The sequence below is a fragment of the Pleuronectes platessa genome, chromosome 14, assembly GCF_947347685.1.
Source record: "Pleuronectes platessa chromosome 14, fPlePla1.1, whole genome shotgun sequence".
Lineage (NCBI taxonomy): Eukaryota > Metazoa > Chordata > Actinopteri > Pleuronectiformes > Pleuronectidae > Pleuronectes > Pleuronectes platessa.
The window spans coordinates 17,313,875-17,341,622 of NC_070639.1; the positions used below are offsets into that span (position 1 = coordinate 17,313,875).

The 27,748-nt window shown below is 42.6% G+C and overlaps 1 protein-coding gene across 1 annotated transcript; it reads left to right on the forward strand.

The window, feature by feature from the left end:
• The first annotated feature begins 1,538 nt into the window (after nt 1-1,538).
• Nucleotides 1,539-26,525, forward strand: LOC128456084 (activin receptor type-1). The gene is made up of 12 exons (XM_053440131.1): nt 1,539-1,879; nt 13,622-13,695; nt 14,251-14,502; nt 15,432-15,704; nt 15,929-16,195; nt 17,510-17,715; nt 20,370-20,469; nt 21,993-22,139; nt 22,369-22,644; nt 23,736-23,933; nt 25,147-25,277; nt 25,428-26,525. Exons 2-12 carry the CDS (start codon nt 13,629-13,631, stop codon nt 25,560-25,562), a joined length of 2,052 nt encoding a protein of 683 aa, XP_053296106.1. The 5' UTR covers nt 1,539-1,879; nt 13,622-13,628; the 3' UTR covers nt 25,563-26,525.
• The last annotated feature ends 1,223 nt before the right edge of the window (nt 26,526-27,748 follow it).

Here is a 27,748-nt window from a genome sequence, read left to right on the forward strand (position 1 = left end):
TAATAGTTATGAGCATGGTATATCTATATTTCCTTTGTACCTTGTTGTATAATAAGCTGTTATTTAACAGATTGTTTTCTGGCCCTGCTTGCTGTGAGACATAGCGAACATTCTTATTGTCTGAAATCTGCCCAAAGCCTGAACTCTTCACCCTGAATGCTGAGTGTGAGACATGCGCAGAGCACAAAGAGGCAGAGGAACCGTGGAACATGTTAAACACCCAGAGAGAACAGGTCTGTGTCAGGAAGCCAGGAGTTCTACTTCAGAATAAAAGTGTTAGAGGAACTGAATTAAAGGAAGAAGACCAACATCGCATTTAACATCTCAATTCTTTATAGCAGATCTCAATAGCAACACTCAGAATTAGCTCCGACATTAAATGTAGCGTACACGTTTAGATATTATCGATGGTATCATAATAATATAATACACACACAGTATGCAAGTGGACATTTTAAAATAATTAAAAACATTTTTTATATTGAAGTTGACTTTATTTAGAAGCGTTGTAATATACAGATTATATACTCAATAAATGTAGCAAAGTTGTAATGTAAAGATAAGTCTTACATTGAAATGTTAATAATTACCTAAAGTAATCTAAATCCAATGATATAATAACAATACTATTGAAGTCTCAGTAACTGCTACAATATTATTATAGTAATCAGCATCTACAATACAATAATGTTATGCTCTTGTTGTTAGTAATTAAATGAATTTGACACTTGATGGAATAAAATAATAAATTTGGATACATCTCATTGGAATGCAGGGAATTAAATAATTTCTATACTATATACATTTTTCAAAGAATGATTTTTTATTTTGATGCATATTTCTTCTTCTTCTTCTACTACTACTGCTAATAATAATAATAATACAGTTATTAAGCAGTTAACAAGATGATGAAACAACAGTAAAATTGTATTAAAATTAGAAACTAAAAAAATTAGGTATTACTGTTCATGAAGTATTTATAACTCAATCTATTCCTGCACTACTCCGGTTGCTCTACTCGAATCCTATCCACACTGTTCCCTAAAAATACTCACTATGGTTTGTACTTATTTCACTTGATTAGTTCCTTGTTGCGTTGAATACTTTATATGTTGCGTATTTAAGTATTTAAACTGCATTTCAATCCCATCCATGTCTTGAACATTTGGGCAGAATTGAAAATAAAGTTGACTTTTGACTCAATAAAAAAAAAAAAGTGCTCAGGCCCTAATAAAGATAAAATATTCATCTTAAGGAAAAATATGGTTTTCCGTAACTTGAAGTCAAAGTCAAAATCCAGCTGAACTTAATTGTCATTCACAACTTTATTGTTTTCATTGATAAGAGGAAGAACATCATAATTTCGTTTCCCCAGCTCCATTTCCAATCAAATAAAGACAAACGCCCTTAACACAACCAAAACAGACATTATAGACAAACAACACATATACGTAAACACCTAAGTGAAGAATTTTGCTTCATTGTGAAAGGTCAGACCGGAAGCTCTGTCCCTATCCCGGCTGTGTGACCGGGACTCTCCAACTTCCTGCTCGGTCGCTGCTGCCTCCTCGTCTCCTCCGCTGAGTTGTGTGAAGTCCGGACGGAGCTGATAACGTGTGAAGAAGCTTCACGTCCAACATGTGTCTCCGTCTGTCCTCTGTCCTCGACACGAGCACCGAGTGAACCGGACACTCCCCCCCTGTTTCCCCCGAGCGAACCCCCCGGACACAATGCTGGCGTCGCGTCGGCTCCTCCGCTGCTCAGACTTGGGGAAACAAACCGCGTATTGTCGGTGAATTGTCGGGAGATGGCAGAGTAGTTGGACCCGTGTCAGTGACCGAGCCTCCGTTAAAAAGCACTTTGAAGAGCAACACACGAGGTGAGTTGAATTATTTCATATTTTTAAAACGTGTTAAATCAAAGGCAGACTGTTAGTCGCGGTGTTTTGTAACGAGGGCGCCAGACGTGGAGAACTTTGCTGATTCAATGGAAAAAAAGCTTCGTGACGTCGCTCAAAAGAAATCCTGTCTGTTCCCCCCCTCAACCTTTTTCCTTCTTAAACTCCTTCAGCTTCTACATCAACGCTTCAACACATTTTATCAACCATTCCTATTTTGTTATCGTTTTGCAAATGTTTCCTAATTTACTTTTAGCGTGAGAGAAGTCGGGGTTATTGGTGTTGATTAATGGCGACGCTCGCCAAAATAAGAGCCTGCGACTTTCTAGGGTTCGATTTCCAATCTCTCAATCAATCAGGACCGGGGGGGGGGGGGGGGTGCAGACATCGCGGCTACTTGCGACTGTGTTGGGGGCCCATTGTCATTCTAACAGTCTTTGGGAGGGTCGCTCCTGCTTAAAAGTGCGTGGCTCATCATCTCCTGCTGAGCACCTTTTACATCACAATCGTCCCTGCAGCAGGCGGGGGGGGGGGGGGGGGCACACTGTACGTGGGTGTTACACATGGGTCTGGTGCCATTTTTCTTTCTTTTTCTTTTAAACCTCTTCAATGTGCATAAGGCTGAAAGTGTGTTTTTTGAGATGTGTTTTCGTCTTTGAGGGACAATCGGGGGGGGGGGGGGGGGGGGGGCAGGAAGTGCTGGTGAGAGGGTGCAAACTTCATTACTGAGGTGTCAGTGCTCGCTGCAAACATCCAGAGATAATTGAGCCGATTAAAAGACGTGTGAATGGTGGGGGGATGTCGGGATGTCTCACACCAAACCGCCCCCTACGCAGAATCTACTCCTTGTGCTTCACATCCCTGCTCCCATAAAAAAAAAATCCCATCATCCCAAAACCCAACATACTAATCAGGTTTGATCTGGTGATAGTGACTGGGGGAGCACTTGATTGTGCATTATTGGGAAAATCATCACGATAAATGTAACCGTATTTCTTTCTAAGCTAAAAGGCAGGTTTTTGCTACAGAGTAAAGGTTTTGTTTTGAAACTCTTATTTATGAGCAAAGAATAAACACAAAAATCATTTTGCTCTTCTACAATTGCTGAAAATTGTGCTATCATACAGTTGTCCTGCAGCTATAATATCTCTTTTCAGGCACTTTCTCTTGTATGAAAGCTTCAAAGAATGATACATCTCTCCATTTACTTTAGACACAGTCTTTTCAAATGAACGTTGTGAATATTCATGTTTTTTTGGACCCAACATCAAAAACACTTCTTGTTGTCCTGGGAGAGGTATCGAGTCAGAGGTTTTTCCCTATCCGTTTATTTCTTGTAATTTTCCTGTCTCTAGTTATTGGTTAAGGGCACACGATGACTCACCTCGAGCCCCATCATAGTGTCTGGCATGGGGGGGGGGGTTAATCAACATGGATTAGCCACTCAGTGTGGATTTGAACACTAATAACACCCCCACCAGGTGAAGCTGCAGTAGCTCCCGTATTAACATGTTGCTTACAGAGACAAACGACCGTCCTGTATCAGGTGTTGGGTGGAGAGGTTGCAGTCTGTGAAGTTACAGACGTGACAGCGTTAGGAGAGTCCCAGCTAAGGTTACTCGCTCCGATTGTTAGTGGCGGCATATTAAGTGGCAGTTAGTGGCCGTGTGTTTGTGTGGTCGCTTGATGATCTGGACAGTGTAACACCAGAGCCGACCTGTTGTCCGAAGGTCCCGGCCTCCTCTCTGCGGGCGCCTGGTGTTCTCCGTCTGGCTGATAGTGAGTCGGATAAAGGGACGTCAGTCAGTCTGGGCTGAGATATGGTTCAACTCAAGGGGATCTCAGAGATCCTGTTCCTTTTAGCTGAGGTAACGGGCACCAGCCTGTTTTGTGGTGACTCAGCCTGCTATTGTGACTGGCCTCCTCCTCCCCCTCCTCCTCGTCTCCTGGTCTACACAACAATGTTATTGTGTGGATGTGGTACAGTGTCATTGTTTCAAGAGCCAATCTGTGGTAACTTAGTCCTCAAACAGTTGGAGGTTATCTGGGTCTCTGGGACTCACAATGTATCCCCAACAATAGGACTCATTTGAGATTGTATCAGGCAATGTTGTAAAACACACATAGAATTTTCTGTCGTAACTTTAAGGACTGAAATGTGTCCCATAGCAGAAGTAAGTGGCTTCTGAGTAAAGTATTACGGTCATTTGAATTACCTTTTTTACACAGTCGGTTCCCGTCTCTGATCTCAAACACAGACATGCTATATAGAAATCCAACGCTACAGTGTCAATATCCCAGCTTTCTTCAGCTCAGTGTAAACAAGCAAAGCCAGTATAAACAAGTATAGTGGGATCTCTGTATAAAATAGTCTATTGTCACACGACGTTATCCTATAAGTCAAAAAGTTTCCAGTCACGATAGCGCGCGGGGGAGGGGGGGGTATTGGGAGATAAACCTTTGATCGAAGTCTTTTTTCCAAGCACAGAAATATAGCTGTAAGAAGCAGCCGGCAGTTTGGGCCTGGGAACAATGTGTAAGTAGAGGGAGATGCAAGAGCTCTCTCCAGAAAACCCTGAGAGAGTTTTTGGGGGTTGGGTAGTGTGTGTGTGTGTGTATGCATATGTGTGTGTGGAATCAGGTTACACAGTCTGTCATTAACAAGAGAACTGCAGTTATGAGACCAAGATAGACTGCTTCAAGTCTGAGCAGGAGTCTGAGGCTCGCTGCTCCTCCACGTAGGTGGCTCTCGAGAAAGGGAGGGAGGAGGGAGGCAAGATGGAAAGAGAGCGGGATTTGGCTTGAAGTCTAGCACCAACCCAACCCTCAGCTATCTTGCCTCAGCTTTGGGCCGTGTGTGTGTGTGTGTATGTGTATGTGTGTGCTGACTTGCTAAGTTTTACCAGCAACAGACAGGCATCAGATGAGGCAGCAGGCTCCAGAGGAACACTGCATGTGGGTTGAATTTGCTTCTATCTCTGTGCTCGTGCCCAGTTATCTAGAAAGGAACCCTCTGTCTGCTGGTGTTGTTTTTAGTCAAAAAATACAAAAAACAACCTTTTTAATAATAACCAGCCTTATGTAGCCCAAACATATCACGATGAGAGAAGCTGTCTGGGACTGGCGGGCACTGCGGTCTCAGCAGGACACGGGAAGTTAAGAGGGAGAAAGGAGAATGAGATAAAAGACCGCCTGTGTGCCTGCCAGATATTTTGTCTTGTTTCACTTGTTTGCTGTTTTGGAGCTTGCTCTCCACCCTCCTCTTCTTCTGGTGGCTCTGCACAGACTTATCGATTCCTCCCGTTCTGGTGTTCAAATGTGGATGAAGACCAGTGGAGACAGAGAGAAGGGAGACGAGACGTTACTGTCTGCACAGATACACACACACACACACACACACACACACACACTCGCACATAAATCTGCAGTGCTTGTGGCTCCTCTCTCCACGCTAACCCCAGACTGCACTGGAGACAGTCTGCAATACACATTTTATGAGCCCTTCACTTGCTCCACTGCTCTTGTCTTATCGTTCCACTGTGAGAGGGGAGGGGGGTTACAGCTTTGTTTCAGTTGCTGCCTCTCACTGATCTCATTCCCAGTCACTGGCATGGTCTCTAAATTTGTGTGGGCACTTTGTCCACAAATTGAAAATGATACGTTTCAACTCTATGGCCTAGGGTCGTAAGCTAAAGGGGACCTGCTTTAATTTGTCCAGTCTATTCTGTACGTTTGAACTGAATAGGCCATTTATTATTGTCATTATTGTCAATTGTGTGTGCAACTACATCCAAGTAGGGGCAATATGGCTGAAATCTATCTCACAATATGAACATTGTGTGATCCACCTGCCCTACATGTAAGAACCATTAACATCCTTATCTCACATTAATGACCTTATGAGAACTTGTTTATTACGGGTCTTTTTCTCTTAGAAGTCTTTCCTCTCTGGAAGACCAGGAAACTCCCGACCAATAAAGACTCCCGTTGGCAGAAGGATGTAATGGCCAGGACCACAGCCCTGTATACACATCCATTGTTTTGTTGCAGGTTGTTTGCTTAGTGCTTATCATCATGGTGGCGAATGATTTGGTCGATGTGGCGAGTGGTTGTCACCATAGACCCCCCTGACTCTTCGCCTGACGGGGAGCAGAATCAATCAAGACTAAATACTTCCTGGAGCTTTTGAGTGTTTGGCACACACTGTTCTCTGGACCGGTTGTCTGATTTACTTGCGTTTGAATGCTGCGCCGTGTTACAAATCAAGGTGTCCTTTGGAGAGAAGTATCGCCCCAGGGCAGTGGACTTTGTGAGATGGTCGTTTGGAAGGAGTGTTTGTGCATTCCTCTGTTGGCAAACACAGCTCGGGGGCCCCTAAGGACAGTGTTTGAATTGGCTGTTTCAGATGTTTTTGATGGCTGTGTGAAAATGATGGTCTAATTGCTATGGCGACCACTGCACTGAATGTTTGTTAATGGTGTTTTCACAATGCGGTTAATCCGTCCAAGTTGTGTCTCACGAGACTGGAGAACAAAGCCGTCGTAACCTCACGAGAACCTTGACAACCTCTGTTCTTTTCCACAAATTTAAAAGTGTTTGCTGAAGTTTTTCTTCGCTGTGCAGGTGATGCTCAAGTTCGACATAATCACCAGACAGACGGTTGTCCACATTGCCTGCATTCTAAACTCTCCCCGACCTTTAGTATTTGTTTCTGTCTTCAGGTATCCTCTGTTTGCCCCGGGGGATCTTGTCCTGTCTGCATAGAGAACAACCCTTTTTTTGTCGAAGAATTGCAGAAGTACAAAAAGCACTTTGATTCAAAATCAAAAACGCTGGACTCGACCTGGCCGAGTGTGTCTGAGCGGTGTTGATGGTGCAGAGGTGGAAGGTTGGGTGGGACCACAGCAGGAAGAAAAGGCGGCTGTTGTCTCTGATTACGTTTGATCAAGGATGAATACAGAGAGTGTGTGTGTGTGTGTGCGCACACACACACACACACTCTGTGTTGCACTGTATCCAAGGAACAAAAAGCTTCTATGCAGTTGCCTACGATCATGAATGTGTGAGTGAGAATTGAACATAAGCAGGGGGGCATTTGCATTTGAGTACATTCCTCACTTTGTGAAAGGAGGCAGCTGCTCAGATACTGTAGGGCTCTGAAAGACGGAGCCTCCGGCTCGACCTGACGGGACACTGCAGATTGCACATATTATTCCAGGGGGCCACAGTCCTTCTTTCACCTCCCGTTTGATGAGGCCTCTGGCTAGGGAGGTGTGTTTCCAAAGGTCAGTGAGATTTGCATTTGCTTCATTTGAGAGAACCATGCATCTTTCACACACACAACCACCCCGTAAGACACATGTTCAAGAGGGTTTTTACATTATATATGCATTCACTCTTCTAATAATGCCGCCAATTTAAAGTTTGAGTTTGGTTTTAATCTCAAACTCATTTTTACCCAACACTTTTATACAGACACAGTGTTTTCTCCAGAATATTTACTACAGTGGTGCACCTCGAGGACACTTCCGACCTGTATTTATGCACATTTGGAGGAGACACGTCTTAAAGCCTGACTGAAAGACTCTGGAGTCCCAAAAAGCTGTAATAAATATTGAAGAATGATTTGCCTCCACTCAGAATGCTACTTAACTCTTTTCATTGAGCATAAATAAAAGTGGATTAAATACGTAATGAGCCAGTGTTTCAGCAACATCACGAAAAGTCTTTGCACAAGTTGCATCAGTTTAGCTGAAGTTTGTAAGTCTTTGAAGTCGGCAGCCCATACGATCACGATATTAATAAAAGTATTTTGATTTGTACATTACGTTACATCTTGAAACACAGGTCCCAGAACCCCATTACTTCCCAAATAACTTCAAAGTGGTGACTCATTAATTTCAACATCTCGTGTGCAACAAAAACAAACACTTTCGCCTCATTAATTCTCAAGTTATGAGCATTTCACATCAGAAAAATAAGTTGTTATAACTTGAGAAGAAATAACGATTCACAGATCTTTGTTTTGCTTTCACAAACGATGTACAAACCAATGAGACCATCTTGGAGTTATTTGAGCCTTTTAATTGAAGCTGACATAAGAAGCCTAAACTTAAATTTTGTGTCTTTTTTTTTTTTTTTATTAAACTGAAACACTTTTATTCATATCCTGAGTGCATGGGGATTGTACGAGCTTTAGGACTAAATCTATAGATATAAGTATTTGCCGACTTGCATTACATCTAAAAGGTTCACTGAATCAGATGCACAGCTTTGACTCCTCCTAACCTCTCAAAATTCAAATTGTTCAAATGTGGGGGCCATAGTGTAACAGTGAAAGCAACATCCACAACAAATCAGAATATACTGCATGCAATGCAACATTGCTTTCAGAAATCTTGCGCTGAAGCAATCCTTTGTCGGGAAGGGGTAATTTGCATTGATGACAGGTCTCATTTGTTACACATAAGCTCTAAATTTTTACCAGACATTCATTACACAACTTGACCTTACACAGGTTTTATACCAGGTCTGTATTAGACCCATCTTGCACAGCGTGACATGCAATGACTGTGCTGGATTGCAGCTTTCTCACAGCATGTAGGGGCCATCAGCCAAACGGCCACTACACAACAAGCCTGCCACTAGACAACAATACTTATCATAATTGTTTGATACTGGTTTGCTTCAATATATTGCAGAGGTAACAGTGTGGGATCGGTATGTCCTCAGACACAGATAGAAAGGCTTATGCTTTGTACTGTAGTCAACTACTTCTAAAATTCAGCTTTTCATTTGATTATTCTTTCTGTATTATGAGATATAATTTTATTTCATTTCTGTTCGCCCTTCTTTTGAAGGTAAAATATTAATTTTTCTACTTAGACAAAATAAGCACAGTTATATAAAGTGTGTTTATTCCCTCTTACTCTTGCAAAAATGTAAGGTTGTGTATTCTTTTAATGTGGAATAATCATCCCAAGTGTTGTATCAGGCTGTAGGCAGAGAGAGGATTTTAGACTGAGGGGAATGTGTTGATTTGCTGAGCTGTAGTGTGAATATGAATGTGGGTTGCTGCAGTAAGAGTGACTTTAGCCCTCAGGTCTATATTACACCCACATCCACCTAGGAGCGAGCCATCTGTGTGTCCCTGATGGCATGCTGGCACCTCGGCTGTCTGGGTCTGGTCGGGGACGAGGACAGGGACACAAACAGCAAGGCTCCGCATTGCCCCAGTCGCTGCCTGCTTCTTCCCTCGCCTCCCTGCAGTTTTGCTGCAGTTTCCTCGGTGCCCGGGCTATTTGTGCCATGGTAACTGTGCCAGCCTGCCTGCTCAGACACAGATTCCACCTCCCGTCTCCCTCTCTGCCAGCATGATGACTCAGCAGCTCCTGCAGGGCTTCCAGCCTCCTCCCTGCTCAACCTCAGCGATACACCATGCTCATCAGACTGAGTAGTGTTTTGTCATCCCTCTTTCGCCCTGACCTGAATACAAACCTGACCAAAATATTAAAGCAACTTAGCTAATATATTTAGTTTGATCTTTGAATCAGGTTTATTATACCACCTTGAATTTATGAATTGGTTATAAAATGTATGATGGATACATTTATCAAATACGTTTTTTTTAGTCCATAAGCCAATGAAAATCATCAGGCACAGCGACCTTACCCGACTCTGATCCGTTTCATTAATCTATGCGTTCTGAAAGTCTGCAGTTGTAGATAATGGAGACCAGCAGTGGGGCCATCCAATCCCGAGAGGCCACCAGGAAGGTGAATTTCATCTTCTGATCAACGAGCTGCGAAATTATTCCAAGTCTGTTTCAGGATGGCTGTTGTCCAGCTCGATATGCTACCAGCCCTGAAACCGCATATTAAAAGAGGAAGAAGACAACTTTCTGCGATCGACTTGATTCTGAATCACTTAATCAACTCTCTGGAACATCTTCTACAAAGTCGTCAAAGTCTTCATCAAAACACTTAAATGGCGAACAAACATGGTTTGTGTTAACATGATTGACACAAGGTGGCACGTTTAAACATGCATATTTGGTGTGCAAAGACCTTAAGTGTTGTAAGTTGGAATGTTTACCAATCATCAGAGCATGCTTCTCTCTTCAGCTTCAGTTGTACCATTCACAGCAGTTGAGTGGCATGTTTAACATCAACATCATCATCATCTAATCACTTTAAAATCTGCTAGGCGTCTTAGAGAAGTGCTTATCAGTGAAGCCCTTCTGTAGTCTGATCCCTGGAAAGAGTCTGGGGTAAGGAACGTGGAGTCATAAAATGGGAGCCTTGATTTGTGGGATCACTTTCATGTCCCTCCAGCAGCGCTCAGCGGGAGTCAAGTCTTAACATACTTCTCACTGGGCCTCGTCTCTTTGGGCTGTACACACTTTGGCCACTTTGTGTAGAGCTCAATGTGGACTTTATGTTTCCATACACAAGGCCAGCGCTCCTACGCATATCAGTGGTTCTGATGTCATCGTGCAAAATACCTGTGGTGGAAAAAGAGTTAAGTGAAAGCCTATATACATTACAAAATGGTCAATTTAAAGTAATAGTACTTACTCCTAACTTGACTGAAAAGAGCAGAAGTATTATCAACACCATTGATAATGCAGAAATTCACCCGAGCTGCTCTGGAGTCCAGACATTTCTCAGACATTTTCCAGAGGGGATGTGTTTGAGAACTCCAAGACAACGCTGTTTCTGGAATGTTTCCTCCCAGCCCCCTAGTAACATTCCCAGAAAATGTGTCAGTGAGTCCATGTTAGAATACAAAAGGGCGCGTTGATGACATTTCTAATATGTGGTGGCTATTTGATTAAAAACCAAGGAATACAGATATCTCAAGATAAATAAAGAAAAGCCATACACATAAAAGACAGCAGTGAAAATGTTCACTTGGAAAGGTGTCTCTGAAAAAAACACTTGCTTTCCCCCTCCTGCATGCTCTACCCAGGCGTTACCACTCACCTGAATGTTCTGGACAATCAAAAGTGAGAGGCAAATTCCAGAAAATATGCAGACCCATTTTTCGGTATATTTTCTGTAGTTCATGTCTGAAAATAGCTTAGATGACATACGCCACATGATTCTGTCACTGTTATGATTCCTCAGTGTGTTAATGGCCTTTAAATGATGCTTCTTGGTACTTAAAGCACAAGTACCTTAAATTGTACTCAATTGTAGTACCTGAGTTTCTTACAACCACAGCTTAGGACACTCGTAAATGGAAACCAATATAAACTGCTTGACCTTCACAGACTGAAGGAGAGAGTCTAAATAAGGGATCACCATCATAATCGATCGAGAAACTAACAATTTACCCTTTGTTCATAAATGTATTAATATTGCACAGCCCATTCACGCTTATGTAAAAGCTTGGTCTGTGTTTTAGTTAAGACCCATTATGCTATTAGCTTCAGCAGCAATAAACACTGAGAATTATATCTAAAGCCATAATTGCAATGTAGTATTCACACCGGTTGTCTATTACAAAACCACATCAGAGGACACAGGAAGAGGGAATAAAAGGAGAGGAAGGGGGTTGAGACAGATAGAGAGCGGGGGAAATAAGAGCACTTCCTTGGCAGGATGTCAACTCTGTAAACACACTGCAGAACGCTGCCAGAGAATTCAATACGCAGGCATAGAGGGCTGCAACACACACGTTCACATGCAGCGAAACAAACGTCTGCTGCTCAGGTCGCAATTGGTCCTGCAGATTCTAGCCCGTCCTCTCTTCCTCCAAAGAATCCCTTCAGTGGTTTCCAATATCAGGATGAGTCCCGGCCACGTATTCATCAAGCAAAGCCCTTAGCAGGCATCATGATATACGAGACTGGCTGGCCATGCTTCATATGTTTACAAGATGTAGTAGTTTCTCTTTTACTGGGTGCATATTGTAAATCTTACAGGCCAGGCGACTCCAAAGGCGTTTTGATTGGCAGCGCATAGACTGACATATTTGCTGTAAACATTCATAGCAGCACTCGCATAACAGGAATGCTTGGGTGCTTGGTCGTCATTGTGCAACTCGCAGCTCATGAAAGCTTATTTAAGACAAAGTGTCTGCGTGGGAGAGAGGAGATGAGACAGAGATGATTTCAGCGGGCCGTTGAGGGTCCTTTAGCAGCAAATGTAAACAAAAATGCAGCAAATCATTTACCTACACTAATGAAGCCATTAAGTGGAGCCCCGTGACACGCTCTACTTAGTTAATTGTGGTGAGTTATTGATCTGTCAGCAGCGTGTGAGTCAAGATACGGGGCTCTGTGTTGTCTTTCTACATGAATGATATATGAGTCAATAGCGAGACAACTAGCAAGACAAAACCTGTTTTTTGAGGCTCCAGACTTATCGTCTCACACCCCCCACCTTATCCCTTTGTCCTTTGTCGTCCCCCCCGCCCCCTGGCTTAACCATGGCCCAGCCCACCACCAGCATGGTGCCCTTCTTCCTGTCCCCCTGGGTGCTGTCACCAGGCGACTCCTTGTCCCACTTCTCCTCCTGTAGCCCAACTCGCTGCCGTAGCTCGCTCATGACTGGTCTGAGTTCTCCTCCATTCTCTGACCCACTGGCCCCCAGTTGCCCCTGGCAATACCTCCCTTGCCTCCTCATGCCCTCCTGCCCGCTCCCTGCCTTCAGCCCCCCCCCCCCCCCCCCCCCCCCCCCCGGTTCAGGAGGGGCAGACAGAGCTCCTGATTATCTCTGTGTGGCAGCCCCCGTTTTGTGCTCTGATTAAAGGAGCAGCATGTGGTCTGTGTGTGAGTGGCCTGTACAGACGCCGCCGTTGGGCTAATGCTAACATTACGTGCTTAATCATTTATGTCTGGGAGATGGGCACAAAGGCTGGGAGGGGGTGGAGGTAGCGGGGGTGTTCGGGTATTTATCAGTGGCACAGATGCACTGAGGCGCGCACACACACGCGCTGTCTAGATAACGGCCTGCGGTGCTTAGTGCGGCATAAGCGGGGCACGCTCCGGGCCATGATGTCTCCACAAAACTCACACATCATCTTTATAAAATGGGTAGTTAGAGGGGATTTTTTCCCCCCTAGAATTCACAGTGTGAGCTAAACTGGTGGTCTGTTCAAATCTGTCGCTGAAAGCAAACAAACACACCAACATAAGTACACACTGTATGTAGACGTAGCTCGAGACACATTAAATATTGAAGGATTAGACCGTCTCCAGGTCTCTAAATGATAGTATTTGGGCACCCACGCTCTTTCTCCCCACTGTGCTCCTCTTTCTCCTCCTCCTCCTCCTCTCACGTCTGTCTGCTCCTCTCCCCTCACTGCCAAGCAGCCTGTCCCTCCAACACACACACATACAACACACAGGCGCAGCCAATAGGAGAGTACCAGTCTCCCCATTGCTTGCCAGTCAATGCCTTGTTTCCAGGACAACAGGAAGGCATGAGACCCACTTTACTTGAGCATTTTTAACTTGACGTTGACTCTTTTTCGGAGAAACACGAAAAGGTCTCCCTCTGTAAAATTGCTCCCAATAATGTGCTTAGGTCGACAGCTAATCCTGTTGTCTTCCGTTTCTCACTTTGTTTTCTGTCGCACTGAGTGGTGTCCAGAAAGATTATTTGCAACATATATGAAAGGTATTCTATGTAAAAGTCACCAATGTTTTTTTAGACACTGTTTTTCCCCCTGTCTCCCCCAGGTGTTGATTTTGTGTGTTTCTCCCCCCCTCTCTAGGTCTACGATGACAGCTGGGGACATGTTTCCTTTGGTTTTGATCATCCTGGTCCTTCCCTGTTCTTGCGTGGAAGGTAAGCTTCACTGCTCTCTGAGCAACTTGTCGCAGCTCTTCACATCAGACCTGAAAGAGATCTGTAGCTAAAGGCAGGATAGATTTCTGCTAGTGTAAAAGACAGGACCTGGTTTGCTCACGCTATCTCTGAATCTGCAACGCCACCAGTTCCTGCACAAGAACCAGATAACAGTAGGTCACAGGCTGTCACTGGGGTCCTGAGTACATGCACTAGCTTGAAAAGTGTGAAGAGACGTCTGTTCCCCCCCCCTTTCCCTTTTCCTCAAGATCACAGACACAGAGTCTATCAGCCTCTGTGTCTGTCTCTGCCCGTCTCAAGTCTCCTCAACAAACAGACTAAACATTCACACTCTTTTTTTCTTTTCCCAACCTCCCCTGTCTGTCTCCCTCTCATCTACTGTCTCTGTGTTATTTTACACAACTGCAGTGGTGGTGGAATGCAGTTGATACTCACGAAAGCCATATTTGTCTGTGTGTATATATAAAATCTCTTCAAAGATGAATTCTAATGTATAACATGATGTATTAATTGTTTTTGTGGGGTATTTTTCAGGTGAGGGCAGCGTGGGAGACTCTGTATGTTTGTGTGACGGACCGTCATGTAACAGTGGGGACAGGTGTTTCGGCCAGCAGTGCTTCACCTCTCTCTCAGTACTGAACGGGACATCAGTCCTTGAGAAGGGCTGCATTGTGGGTAGTGAATTGTCCCTGCGCTGTGGAAGCCCGTCGTCTCCTGAGCCGGTGATCGAGTGCTGCGGTGGGGATTTGTGTAACATGAACGTCACTTTGCAGTCACTGGTGAAAGGTGAGTTCTTAGCAGTATTGCATTGTGTTAGAGTAAATAATGTACCTTGTTATAATTCAGTTTTTACTTAATACAGGGAAATGGAAGAAGTTATTTTCCCATCCATCTACTCTTGACATAGTTCTATATTTTGAGCTGTCTCAGCTTTTTCCACAGACTGTAAAATCCTTTAACAAATATGTATAAATGCCGAGGAGCATTCTTGTAGACTTACTAAGCAGTCATTAAGATCAGTTGTATTTCTATCAGGTCAGGGGAATGTGTTTAAAATCAATAACACTATATCAATACCTTTTTCTTTAACATTAATATGTAACATGATGGCAAAGTAGCATTTAACAGTTTTCTTTTATTGCTATGAACTGTTTTCCACTGTTCTCTTATCCCTCTCGTACATCAAAACCTTCCAAAAATGGATTCTGCCAGTAGTGGAGTTTTTCAACAGTGAATTAAAAAAGAAGAAGCTCTCTTACCTCGCTGTCTTCGGAGTGAATGCCAATTGTATCCATTCCAATTGCAGCCAGATCTTAGTGTATTTTTTGACCAGTTTGAAACTTAGACTCATACATTTTAACAACTTAAATGATTAACTGATAAATTGACATCATTGTATGATTGCTTGTTGTGATTCAGCTAAAAGTAATAGATTATTTCCATGAAATAATTTAAATGGAGAAGCAATGAGGCTAGAAAATCTGTTAGAGTTGTTCCCTTATTAAATTCCATATGTGAAAAAGATTTTATATAAGTAGGTGTTGGAAAATGTTTTCCATCACATTAAAAATTGAGCGGCTGTCTCAAAAGCTGGCCAACACAAACATTTTCAACCAGCATGTTTTCTGATCTGAGAGAATGCCATTTAATTTAATGGGATAATAATGCTATCGCTCTAATGGGTTTCCCCCCGTATCTCTGTTTCCTCTCATCAGATACAGAACTGTCTGCTGGCAGACCAGTCCTCAGAGACCAGGAGTGTGTGTGCGAGGGCGGCGTGTGCGAGCGTGACCGCCGCTGCACAGGGCAGCAGTGTTTCTCCTCTGTGAAGATGATTGATGGGGTGGCCGTCCAACAGAAGGGCTGCCTGAGGGACGACGGAGCGGGCAGAACCACCTGTGCCATGCCACCCTCGTCGGCCCATGTTGTCAAGTGCTGCCAGGGCCATCTGTGTAACATGAATGTCAGCGTGCAGGCTCTCGGGAAAGGTGACTTTGTACACATTGTACACATTTCTCTTGGCTGACGTTCACGATAGACCTTTTGTCACTTTATACGTTGCAGAAGTTGAGCTTATGTCTCATATTTCCCTTTAATGACAAAACTGCTTTTATATTTGCCATTTTAATAGACCATAAAAAGCATCAGTCATGTTTATAGTGATAGGAGTTACTTATTTACCAGCCCTTTCTTCTTCCTGAATCTTTTGCAGAGGAGGAAGTGAAGGCCTTGAGCAAACAGGAGCACGAGTGTGTGTGTGAAGGCAGCTCGTGTGTGACAGGCCGTCGCTGCATGGGCCACCAGTGTTTCTCCTCGCTGACAGTCAATGGCGGCTCCCTGGTGTACCAGAAGGGCTGCTTTAAGGTTTATGAGCAGAGCACATTGACCTGCAAGACCCCACCTTCCAGAGACCAGATTGTGGAGTGCTGCCAAGGGCCCCTGTGTAACATGAACAGCACTGTGGCGCTGCCTGTCAAAGGTAAAGTACCCAGAATGCAACACAAATACAGTATTAGAGATGTTTCTGTTCCGTGCTGTGAAAGAGGCTTAAGAACCCCATCCTTTGAGTTCAGGGTTCAACTCTCTTAACCAAAATGCGAAAGCTCTTCCAGACAATGTGCTGCCCTTGATTTCATGTATTCAGAAGAGGAACTGTAACACATTCATTCCACTCGATCAATCTCTACTCAGAGGCTTTAGACCTGTCTGTCATGGTTGTTCTGTGTGGTTTCTGTTGTCCCGAGCTACACCTCTGTGTGGTCTCGCTCCTGGCACCTCATGAAACAGAGCTGGGGGAGACAGTGGGCAACTTGAATATTATTTAGGCATGGTCCACTTCCCACCTGTCCTCTCGGAGGCTGTCAGAGCTGGCTGACACGAGCCCAGAGGGTGAAGCCACATGGGAATGAAGGCGATGCAGGCATCTATACACAGAGCTGTTGTTGCCTTCTTTTGTCTCTTTCACCTTTCCCTTAACAGCAGTCTTTTATATTTATATTTATACCTCTTTTGTCATGTTACATATACAATAATCATTCAAAAATATGTTTTTTTTATTCTGTCTTAGCGACTTAATGCATCTCTTCCTATGTTTGAGCCACGTCCAGTGAGCTTCTTGAATTAGTTACCAGGTTTGTGTATTGGAGAGAAAGAGTTCATTATCAAGTTGAGAAAATGGGATCATTGTCTGTGCTGTAGGCAGAGCTGAGCACTCTTTCCCTAGGAATGTTAGGAAAGTGTGAATGGTGGTCAGTTAAGGTTGAGGTTCTATGTGTGTGTCTGTGTGTGTCTGTGTGTGTATCGTCATACACAGACACACACAAATGTTCTGTGTGTACCCTCACCCTTAACTGGTTTCCTCAGAAAATCTGCAGTGTTTTGCAAAGTAGAGTGCCCGACCCCTACCATACAAGTATTCGTTTTTTTGTCTGAACCCGAGCCCAATGTTTTCAGAGATTAAAGGCACTTGCAGCATAGAAAATGGAGAAGTTAGCCCAGGCAACATGACTGAACCTGACCCTGAACCAACGATCATTTCGTAAATTGTCTGAGCCTGGGTCTGGACAGTTCTGCGATGGTTTAGGTCCAGTTCCATGGGTCTGTTGTGCTTGGTTCAGGGATCCACACTCTACTGCTAATTTCATAGCGTCTGTTGTTTAACTTTAAACATCTATACTCTATACAAAAGCCAAAATTCAACGGTTAGGCATCAAGCTTAACTTTGTGTTCTAAAAAATGACCTAATTGATGGTTTGAAGAATCATCTCACGCTGTTTTTTTTTGTCTCTAACAGCCGAAGAGTTGTCAAGCTACAGCGTGACCACACTGGTTGTAGTCATCGTGGCACCAATCATCGCCCTGATCGTCCTCTCTGCTGTCGCCATCCTGGTGTTCAGACGCATCCACAACAACCAAATGGAGAGGCTAACATCACGAGATGCTGAGTATGGGACCATCGACGGCCTCATAGCATCGAACGTCGGGGAGAGCACTCTGGCGGTGAGTAGTGGATACTATAAAGAAGGTTACTTAGCACAGTGTTTGAAAGGAGAGAATCTCCTGAGCTTATTAGGGAGAAGGCTCTGAAAGCTCTTCAAAGTGTATTTTAATTGGCTACTATGTTACATATGAACACTGAATCAAATTAAAGGCATTTATCTCAACCGCTTGCTCTATGTAAGATACCACAAACATGTTGTGTCCATTACGCACAACTTCTTGAGAGACAAAAACAAATGCTGTATTTTTTAGATACTTTACAGTTCACCATCTTTAGTCATCGTGCTGCCAGTCTAATTCACAATTGGTCTATTTGCTTTATGTAATTACTCAACTCATACAAACATTTACAAGGACCAGAAAACTTGAATATTTTCAATTTAGTTGCCGCCCTTTGTTAGTTCTTGTATTAAATCCCCATCAGTCATTTCAAGTGTGACTGTTTCCTTAAAACCTAAATCACAGAGAGTCACTAAAGTCCTTCCCTGCCCCAGTTACAGAGGTGGAAAACCCCTCACAAAATGATGTGTTGTATAAACTTGAGGGATTCAGCTGTTGGATTAGGGGACTTCTGCCTCTTTTGTGGTCACAACTCATCCACAACAAGATGGTATACGACACAAACCCAAGGCTATGCTAAACATTGTTTTCCCCTTTTATAATCAAGATTTGTGATCAAAGCAGTCGTCTGGTGTCACTGTAATCAACAGTTAAATCTGCTGTGATTTGACCAAACGTGGCACAAACACGGAGCAGAAGTCAACTTGCAGCTGTTCAAAGACAATCATTTTTCCCTTTCACTAAAATGCTTGTCACATTTATTCTTTTATCCTTTTGTCAAAGATATTTAAAATACAGACCTTCAGTTATTTTCCTTAGCTTTGATTCCTAATCACAACAGAGAGGAGGAATCCTCAGGTCAAGACAAAATGATACCAATCATCTGGGCCTGTTTTTATTGGGAGTAGTGATGCCATGATGGTGACTTTTTCTCACTGGGTGATGAACTTATGACAAAACCAGTGTTGCAGATTTCACGATTTTACGATTGATGGCTTTTCTTTGTTTTTATATTGGTTTTATTTTGACTTTGCATCACACTACAGGGCTGAGGAAGTTACAGCACTCACTTTAAATCACATTAAAGCAGTAAAACCGTTAAAAAGGGGCAGAAATATTCATGGACTCTTCTTGTTTATGTCAGTAAATGTTATTAACATATAAACAGATTAACTGGTATTGTTTATGTCTTGAGTTAAGATATTTTTTTAAACCACAAGAATGGGTGTTGCTTATTGTGGAATAAAAAAAAAAGCCTTAAATTAAAACTTGTTTTGCCTCTTCTCGGTCGTTCCTGCAGTCGGTCAGAGGAATGTCTTCTGTTATTTATTTTCTCTCCACTCGACCGTGGATTGTGAGTCTTCTGCAGAGAGGTTTATGTTTTGAGGCCTGCTAAACGGATCCAGAGTTTAGGTGGAGTCCTGTGGTCAGGGTCGAGTCTGAAAGACAACCCAGAATATTTACCGGCTTACACTCTGTGTAATCAAGTTGTGTGCTCCAAGTCGAGCTTGTGCCCTAACAAAAATACATGACTGTTAACCTCCAATCCCAGATTTTCAGTTTATCTTTAATTATGAAACATTTAACTAACACATGCAGCTGTTATCATATGATCACTTATGTGTCGGAGAGACACACAGCTGATTTTGGCTCTCTCTCAAGTCTTTTCCAAAGTCCATCAATACACTTGGCACTGAAAGGCCCAAATATGGAGCCACAGAATGTGTTTATTTCAGAATAATTAAAAAATGCTTGGCACCACCATGAGAAATGTTATTAGTAACAGTGGTTTAGCTGTGAAAAACAAATCGGACTGAAACACATGTGTCTAACCCTCCACAGACTGCTGCCCAGAAGTCGTCTCTGATTATAATGATATTGCAGCGGTCTGATTGCATTCAGCTGCTGTCTAACGCCTTGGCCCAAATATCCCCTCCTCAAAAACAACCCTTCCTCTGCAGAGTAACTCATCATTCATTTTATGGCCTCTGTCTCACATTTTTGTGTTGTGATTCCAAATCGTCTCTCAGGCAGCTCCTGCATTATGCATCTGTTTATCTGAGGCATCACTCTTCTCTGTTGTTTTTCAATCCTCAATCTTCCCCCTCCTCAGTTTAGTCGTTCATTTTTTGCTGAGCACATCCTGACTTGGTTGCTGTGTACTGCCCCCCTGTGTCCGCATTGGGGCTCCGCACGTGTCAGAGCGCAAGATAAACATGAAAGGCTTAGCAGCAATGCGCCTGTTTCGGAGTCTGGCTCTTGGATTAGATCAAATCTCCAGCGCCCACACCAGTCATCAGGGAGGGGGGTGGCACTTCTGTTGTTTACTCAGCAGGGGGCACTCTGCACCTCCGGCACTGACACACACACAGCTTATCCCCCCTCATCTCATGTGGGTGCCACATCAAAAGGAGGACTGCTTGTATTAGCATTATTTTAGTCCTGCATGCCCCTTATTTCATCATTTTTCGGGCTTGAGCCACAGGATTCCTTTGGGAAGGTTTTCATTTAGACAGCTTTCTCTCTTTCAAATTATACACTCTCATGCAAATACACAGGCCCTCACTCTTTGTTCCTGTTTTTCTCTCTCCCAGGATTTGCTGGATCATTCCTGCACTTCAGGCAGCGGCTCAGGACTCCCATTCCTTGTGCAGAGAACCGTTGCTCGACAAATTACACTCAATGAGTGTGTAGGTAAGCATCCCCGTCGAAGGCTGTTTTCATATTTACAATAGAACTGCTTCAAATAAAAATAAAAAAACAGAACCCCCCCCCCCCAAAAAAAATAACTCCTCATTCATTTCACCGAGGCACTCCCACTGTGCAGACAAAGAAGAACCAGGCAAAAAAATGTGGTTAAATCCTGAAGAAAAGGTGGTCCTGGATCAGTTTAAGCCCCTGAGCAGCTGGGCCATTTGGAAAAACAGTTTTTTGTATATACCAGGTGCATTATTATGTTGATGGTTCTCTTCCCAGCCAAGTGAAATGGAAAGTAGTTTCAGACTTTTGACAGAGCTGTAAAATATCAAAGCTATAGGAGCGTATGGAGTGAAAGGAGTTTACCCTGCTGTGTGGTGTTTTTTGTCTCACTCTTGGATAATCCTACAAACTGGATTTTCCGGTTCACTGATACTGGTTCTCTCTCTTCTGCCTTCATCTGTAAGACTGGCAGATCACAAATTATCAACCCACAAAGGCTGAACAAGTACTTTCTTTAAATAAATATTTTTCATAATGCTGTGAAAAAGTTGCTTCAGTTGAGCCTGAATGAATGTTTCAGCTTTGACCTCCCTAGAGTCAAAATTGCACCAATATTTGTTTTAACATCACATGCAATATTTCAAGTGTCAGATAGCCACATTTTCATACACATGAAAATGTTGCCATCATTTAGAGTGTGTGCAAGGTTGAAACACTCGTGTTGAAATAAGAGATTCACTCATTGCTCTACATCACTGTCATTGTTGCCTCTAGGCTCCCATAGAAAAGCAACAAGTTAGATCAGTGTGAGTTTATTTATGTCCACTAGGGGGAGAGAAAAACAAGTTGACATTCACTGACACAGAAATGACCACACCATAGGCGAGATGTTTTAAGGTGAACCAGTCTGCAAAGTATTAACTTATCTAGTTGACGCAGCTGTAGCAGTGATCAAGAACTGACTCTCTGCACATTTAAAGAATACAAATCCAAAACTCACTTTTCTTTTAAGCTTTTTCTTGTTTCCCCCCTAACTTCTTACATGGATATCTGGGTCTATAGCTGCTCCATGTTTGTCTTTCTTCGTAAAGCTCCCAGTAATAATTTGTAACATGCAAATTGGTGAATGCTGAACCATATCAGTGTTCAGTGTTTTTTTTTCCTGGATACCGCCCCCTACAGAGAGATGATGAGGGAAATGAGGAAAAAAAAACAATCCTTTGAGGCAGCAGAATTTAAATTATTGTAATTCTGGTTCTATAAGCAATCACACAGAGTCCTTTCTTATTATATTACATGTGCAACACAAACTTTACTATTTGTGATTTTACCTGTCTACTACATTTTATGCTCTTATTCTTGTTCTTTTATTTATCGTACAATGTGTTCTGGGAGAATTAAACAAATTTGGGATTTGAATTTAATCCTTCCTTTTGGAGCAAAGTCTCCAACCATCACATGTTGAGACCTTTTTGCACTTTTCTTAACGATTCTCTTCCTGTGTTTGTTACTTCCAGGTAAGGGCCGTTACGGTGAAGTGTGGAGGGGTCAGTGGCAGGGGGAAAGCGTCGCCGTCAAAATCTTCTCCTCCAGAGACGAGAAGTCCTGGTTCCGAGAGACTGAGATCTACAACACGGTGCTGCTGAGACACGAGAACATCCTGGGTATGTAGCAATGTGACCCACAGGGCGGATTGAACAGGATGTGAGAGAGCTTACACCAGAACACAAGAAACATCATGATCATTGTACTCTTTCACTTGTTTCTTGTGAAGCACTTTGTAAGTGGGTTTAAAAAAGCCCTACATATGGTTCATTATTATATTTACAGACACTGTGCTGCATTGTGCAAACCTTCTGACAAATTTTATTTATGTATTTCTCCCTAATGCAGGCTTCATAGCTTCAGACATGACCTCGAGGAACTCCAGCACTCAGCTCTGGCTCATCACTCACTTCCACGAGATGGGCTCCCTGTACGACTACCTTCAACTCAGCACCCTCGACGCGTCCAGCTGCCTCCGCATGGCCCTGTCCATCGCCAGCGGCTTGGCACATCTCCATGTCGAGATCTTCGGCACACAGGGCAAACCGGCGATCGCCCACCGAGACCTCAAGAGCAAAAACATTCTGGTTCAAAAGAACGGCCAGTGCTGCATCGCTGATCTTGGTGAGAAAACGATAGATATGCTTTTTATTTTTCTCTGTATTTGTGAACTGTGGTTCCTAACTTTTAAACTTAAGAGCTTCAAAAGTTTCCAAAAGTTGTCTTCCTTTTTGAGATGTGGATCGAATGTAGTTTTTCAAATCCCTTCACAAGCAGAGGTGGACAAACATACACAGTTTAATACTGCAAAACTAAATTTCAAATTCTAGAGCTCAACAGTTACCAAAGATACAGATTACATAAGGCTGTATGAAGTGTCAGATATCCACATTTAAAAATCAGGTTTAAAAATCACTGAAACTTGGATTTGAATTTGTGTTCCAGCTTTAATGATGTGCTTTCACATGAAAATTCACCTTAAGTGAAAGGTGATTTTAACCACCTTAAATGAACTGGAATTTAGCTCAATATAATAGTTAATGGGATTTACAGAGGAGAAGCATCTGCAGTGTTGTCGCTCAACTCGCATCCCTCCCCCTCTTTGTATTTGTTTTTAATGTCAACAAGAACAGCCAGTGCAAAATGAACCTCCTTTCCCCATAACCAAAAACAACTTGTAGGAGCTCTGTCCACTTCATCTACCGAAACGATGTTCCATTAGCAGATACGTCTATCTCGGGTACAAGGCATAACCAGGCAACAGGCTTGACATGTTTACAAGCTCAATGTAATAAATTCTGCTCGGGATGACGCAGTCTGCGAGTCGTCGGTCTCCCGAGAGAGTTGTTGTTATATCGGAGAACATCCTGTATGGGGGGGAATAACTGTTTACAACCAACAAGTAGTGATTCAGCATTAAATCAGCCGACGGTGTATTTTTACACATATCTGCTGAAAGGGGGAAAGTTTCTCTGTACCAACTTAAAAGTGAAAAACTTCAGGACATGGTCGAACAAGCAGGATTTTCCGAGTTCACGACCCAATGATGAGGCAGCCAAATGTGAAGCTTACACAATTCTGATGTGGAAACCCAAAGCCTTCTGTGCACACGCACACTGAGACAATACATCTCAGTGACGTAGGATACAAAGTATTAAAAAGTACATTATTTGCATATTTTAAACATTCAGAATCTATGTGTGTTTTCATGTTAGGCCTGGCAGTCATGCATTTTCAAGACACCAATGAGCTGGATGTGGGGAACAACCCTAAAGTGGGCACAAAGCGCTACATGGCCCCCGAGGTGCTTGACGACTCCATCCAGATGGACTGTTTCGAGTCCTACAAGAGAGTGGACATCTGGGCGCTGGGCCTCGTCCTGTGGGAGATCGCCAGGAGGACAGTCAGTAACGGTCAGTCATGTTTTACACTAGTGGTTCTCAAACCTTTGTTTCAACAAGGACCAACAGTTTAGACCATGGATCCACATCTTCAGTTCTTTTTTTGCCATTCGATCTTTAGATTGTGCATTTACACGGTGAAGAAACGTACCATCACTATTGCAATGTCACGTTGATTCAGCTTTTCTGCTTCCTTTCTTCATAATTAAAACAGAGTCATTGCTTTAACGTGAACTTTGTAAAAGCTTTTCTGATATTGATTAAAAAGATACACTTGCCTCCGCCCACAGCCTGGTGTGTGGAGAAGCCAGAGGCCTCTTAGGTGAAATGAAACCCACTCTCTCCCTTCACTGTCAAATTAGTTTATTGCTCTATAATAGGGTTTGGGCTTTCAGCCACACTTAGGATGTTGATTTACCTACAACACTGTAACCGCACACCTTTTTTAAGTAAAGAACAAAAGAGTCCTGCCACAAAGTGAATCCTTTATATCCCCCTGCTATATAATGCAGGGCGTATAAAGTGATCGGAATGTCCGTCCATGCATCTGAAATCATTTTGTTTACTAAATCAAAAACGGTTTGTAGTTTCCAGAACTCTGCGCCATTTAAAGGAATGATATTCACCGATTGTCAGTCCATCCCATTCTTATGAACATGATGTGTCAAGATCGAGTGTTCACTTGGACTCACAAACAAACTGATTAGATTAGGGTGATCAAAGGTCACGGTGGCTTCACAAAATGTGTGTTAGGCCTCTTGAACATTATATCTCAAGTCTGCTTTTAGGGAATTTCTTAAAATTTGGATCACTTGTCGTGGTGACTTCTAGAGTCTGCATTTTTTTATGTAGATTGAACCTATACTGAATGATTGAGTCATACAACCACAGTGCAATATTTCTAGTTTCATGAAATTTCACTATTATGTCTATCGGGTAGTTGTGCATTTTGATATTTAGGGTATCAAGAGATTTTCTTTATATATCTTTACTCTTGTTTATACACCGTCCTATGCTCAACATCTGACAATATAACTACTATATACATTTGTTTGCTATTAGATGCACTGCATGCATGTGTGTGTGTGTGTGAATGGCAAACTGTACTATAAAGCACTTTGAGTGGTCATCAAGACTAGAAAAGCTCTATATAAACACAAACCATTAACCATTTTACTGTTTGTATCAATTGTCATGAACTCAAACCTCTCTGTGCTCCCTTTAGGCATCGTGGAGGACTACAAGCCACCTTTTCATGACGTGGTCCCCAGTGATCCCAGTTTCGAGGACATGAAGAAGGTTGTGTGTGTGGATCAGCAGAGACCCAACATCCCAAACAGATGGTTCTCAGACCCAGTGAGTAGAATTCAAACGGTCATTAAGCAGCGCATAATTCATAAGTCATCGCCCTTTGAAAATCCAGTAATAACATTTGAAATTCAGTGACACTCTAATGTTGACATTGGACACGCTGATTGATTTATGTCTCCACAACTTCCTTTTCAGACTCTAACCTCCATGGCCAAACTCATGAAGGAGTGCTGGTACCAGAATCCATCAGCCAGATTAACAGCGTTACGCATCAAAAAGACTCTCACAAAGATCGACAACTCTCTGGACAAAATCAAAACAGACATTTGAGTCTGCCGGGAGAAGACCAGAGCGGACATTTGCTAAAGACCTTTTGAAGACATCCAGAGGTTGGACCAGCTTAGAGAAATGTCAGAAATTAAAAAGACTTGGATGGGTCCCGTGCCCTTATAGTGGCACAGACCTGTATTTATTTTAAAACACTTGGCGGGGGACAAATTTTGGCATCCAAAGATGGTTTACCGGGCATTCCTCAGACTGCAAGTGGTCTTGGAAATAGGAAAAAATATCTACTCAACTTATAACACTGTTAGAAATGTTCTTCAAGGAAGAAAAAACTGTTACCTGGGCATTTGAGTAGGTTTGCATTTGTTAGAACCACAGATTTGTTTTGTTTTGTTTTGTTAAAAAAAATGTCAGAACATAGAAGGAGTTTCACTTTATCTCTGTAATTGTGCTGAATCGTTTGTTTGGTTTATGGTGAATTCATTTGGAAAAGACGTTCACTTGCCAATTGAACTTGCCAATTTATCCAGCGTACTCTCTGAAACACAGCAAAGTAGTGTTATGTTTTACTTAGTGAGTCATGCACCGTTGTTTACTACGCTGTCAGAACAAGTTACTCTGGATCGCGACAATCCTGTAACATTTAGTCCAGCGGCTTCTTCTCCTGATATATATATATATATGGTCCAGTCCAAGATACTCTGTTGCAGACTTTTTGTATATCACCATGGATTTTACATTGAATTATATTACCTGTTCTATGTTTTGTTCTCTACAGCTTTACAGACACAAATGCTAAAAGAACAAATAAAATATCTGCAAGACAATGCTGAACTCTCCAGAGGCCTGTAAGTAAGCCTGTAAAGCCTGTATTCTGTCTTAACGCGTGCATTGTGGTCTTAATGCGTGCAATGTCAAGTAAATGAAGTCAAACTTCAGCCTTTTTTTATTTCTTTAACATTTTATATCAATTAGCGATTTATATTAATTAAATAGAAAAAAAATGTATTTCACTTGTGTCATTTGTCTTGATGCTGTGTGTAGTAGGTCAGCAAGATGACTCTTCTTTCAATTAATACAACACTTTGGTCCACACTGATGTATTTAAACCGCGTCTGGATTTTCAGTCGGAGTTTGTATGATTTTGGTTTTGACTGAAATATACTCTACTACTACTTATGGGTGACTTAGGAAGTTGTGTACATATTCAGTGACAAAGATACATTCTTTAGACTTTGATGAGCCCTTGATTTGGATGATTTTTGCTAACACATCAGCATTTAGCTCAAAGTGCCACTATGCCTGAGGCTGTAGTGTGGCTATGGACCATAGACTGTTTATTAAGATGGACGACATAATGACTCCCCTAAACTGAAGCCAAAGCTTATCGTTCACCACCTGGTGGTTGGCTGCAGTACAGCTCATTCACCTTGCTTCCTCCATGTCTGCAGAAGGGACATGGACCAAATTAATAAGTAAAAGTACAGGTTGAATACTTTTTTCTCAAAGGTGGTTGCTGTCATTTTAGGTAGTTCTTATCACACTGTTTGGTGAAATGCTGATTTAATAAGTTCAGTAAGTTGGTTTTAAATGCTTGATTTTACAAAAACGGAGTGAAACATCATGATTGACGGCTGAGACTGACTACCGATTGGTTGTGTGTAAGGGCGGGACCTCGCTAACCCCGATGGCTTCTCCAGATCATGTCTACGGCACAAGATGGCAGCGCTGGTATCCGGAATATCTTGGCTTGATTTCTGAACAGTGGGAGGAAGAGGAGACAACTCGTCCACCTTCATCACACAGACTATGCTGGGAACCTTTATTCAGACAAACTCGTGTGTGTTTGTTTCTTTGCACATTTCAATTTAGGTTCCTGGACTTTGGCATTAAAACGCTATTATTGCATCTCTAACTTAAAAACTTTGGTCATGTAGTCTTTATTTCATTTCAGTCTTTACCAACTATACTTTCCATCCAAGTCCTTGGACGTCCAGTACTGTGTATCGAGTACACACCATCTAAATGGATATTTTACATGAAAACCTTTTAGCTGAAACCCGAATTCCCTATTTCAGCAGCTGCCTCTGTTCTACAGCACAGACAGAACTGTTAGTTTACCCTGGTTTCATTTACTTATATGCTCTAAACGGCACAATGATGTATTTCTGTTCTGTACAATGCTCGGCCTCTGCGCTAATAATGTAAGAAATTCATTAATATTAACTTGG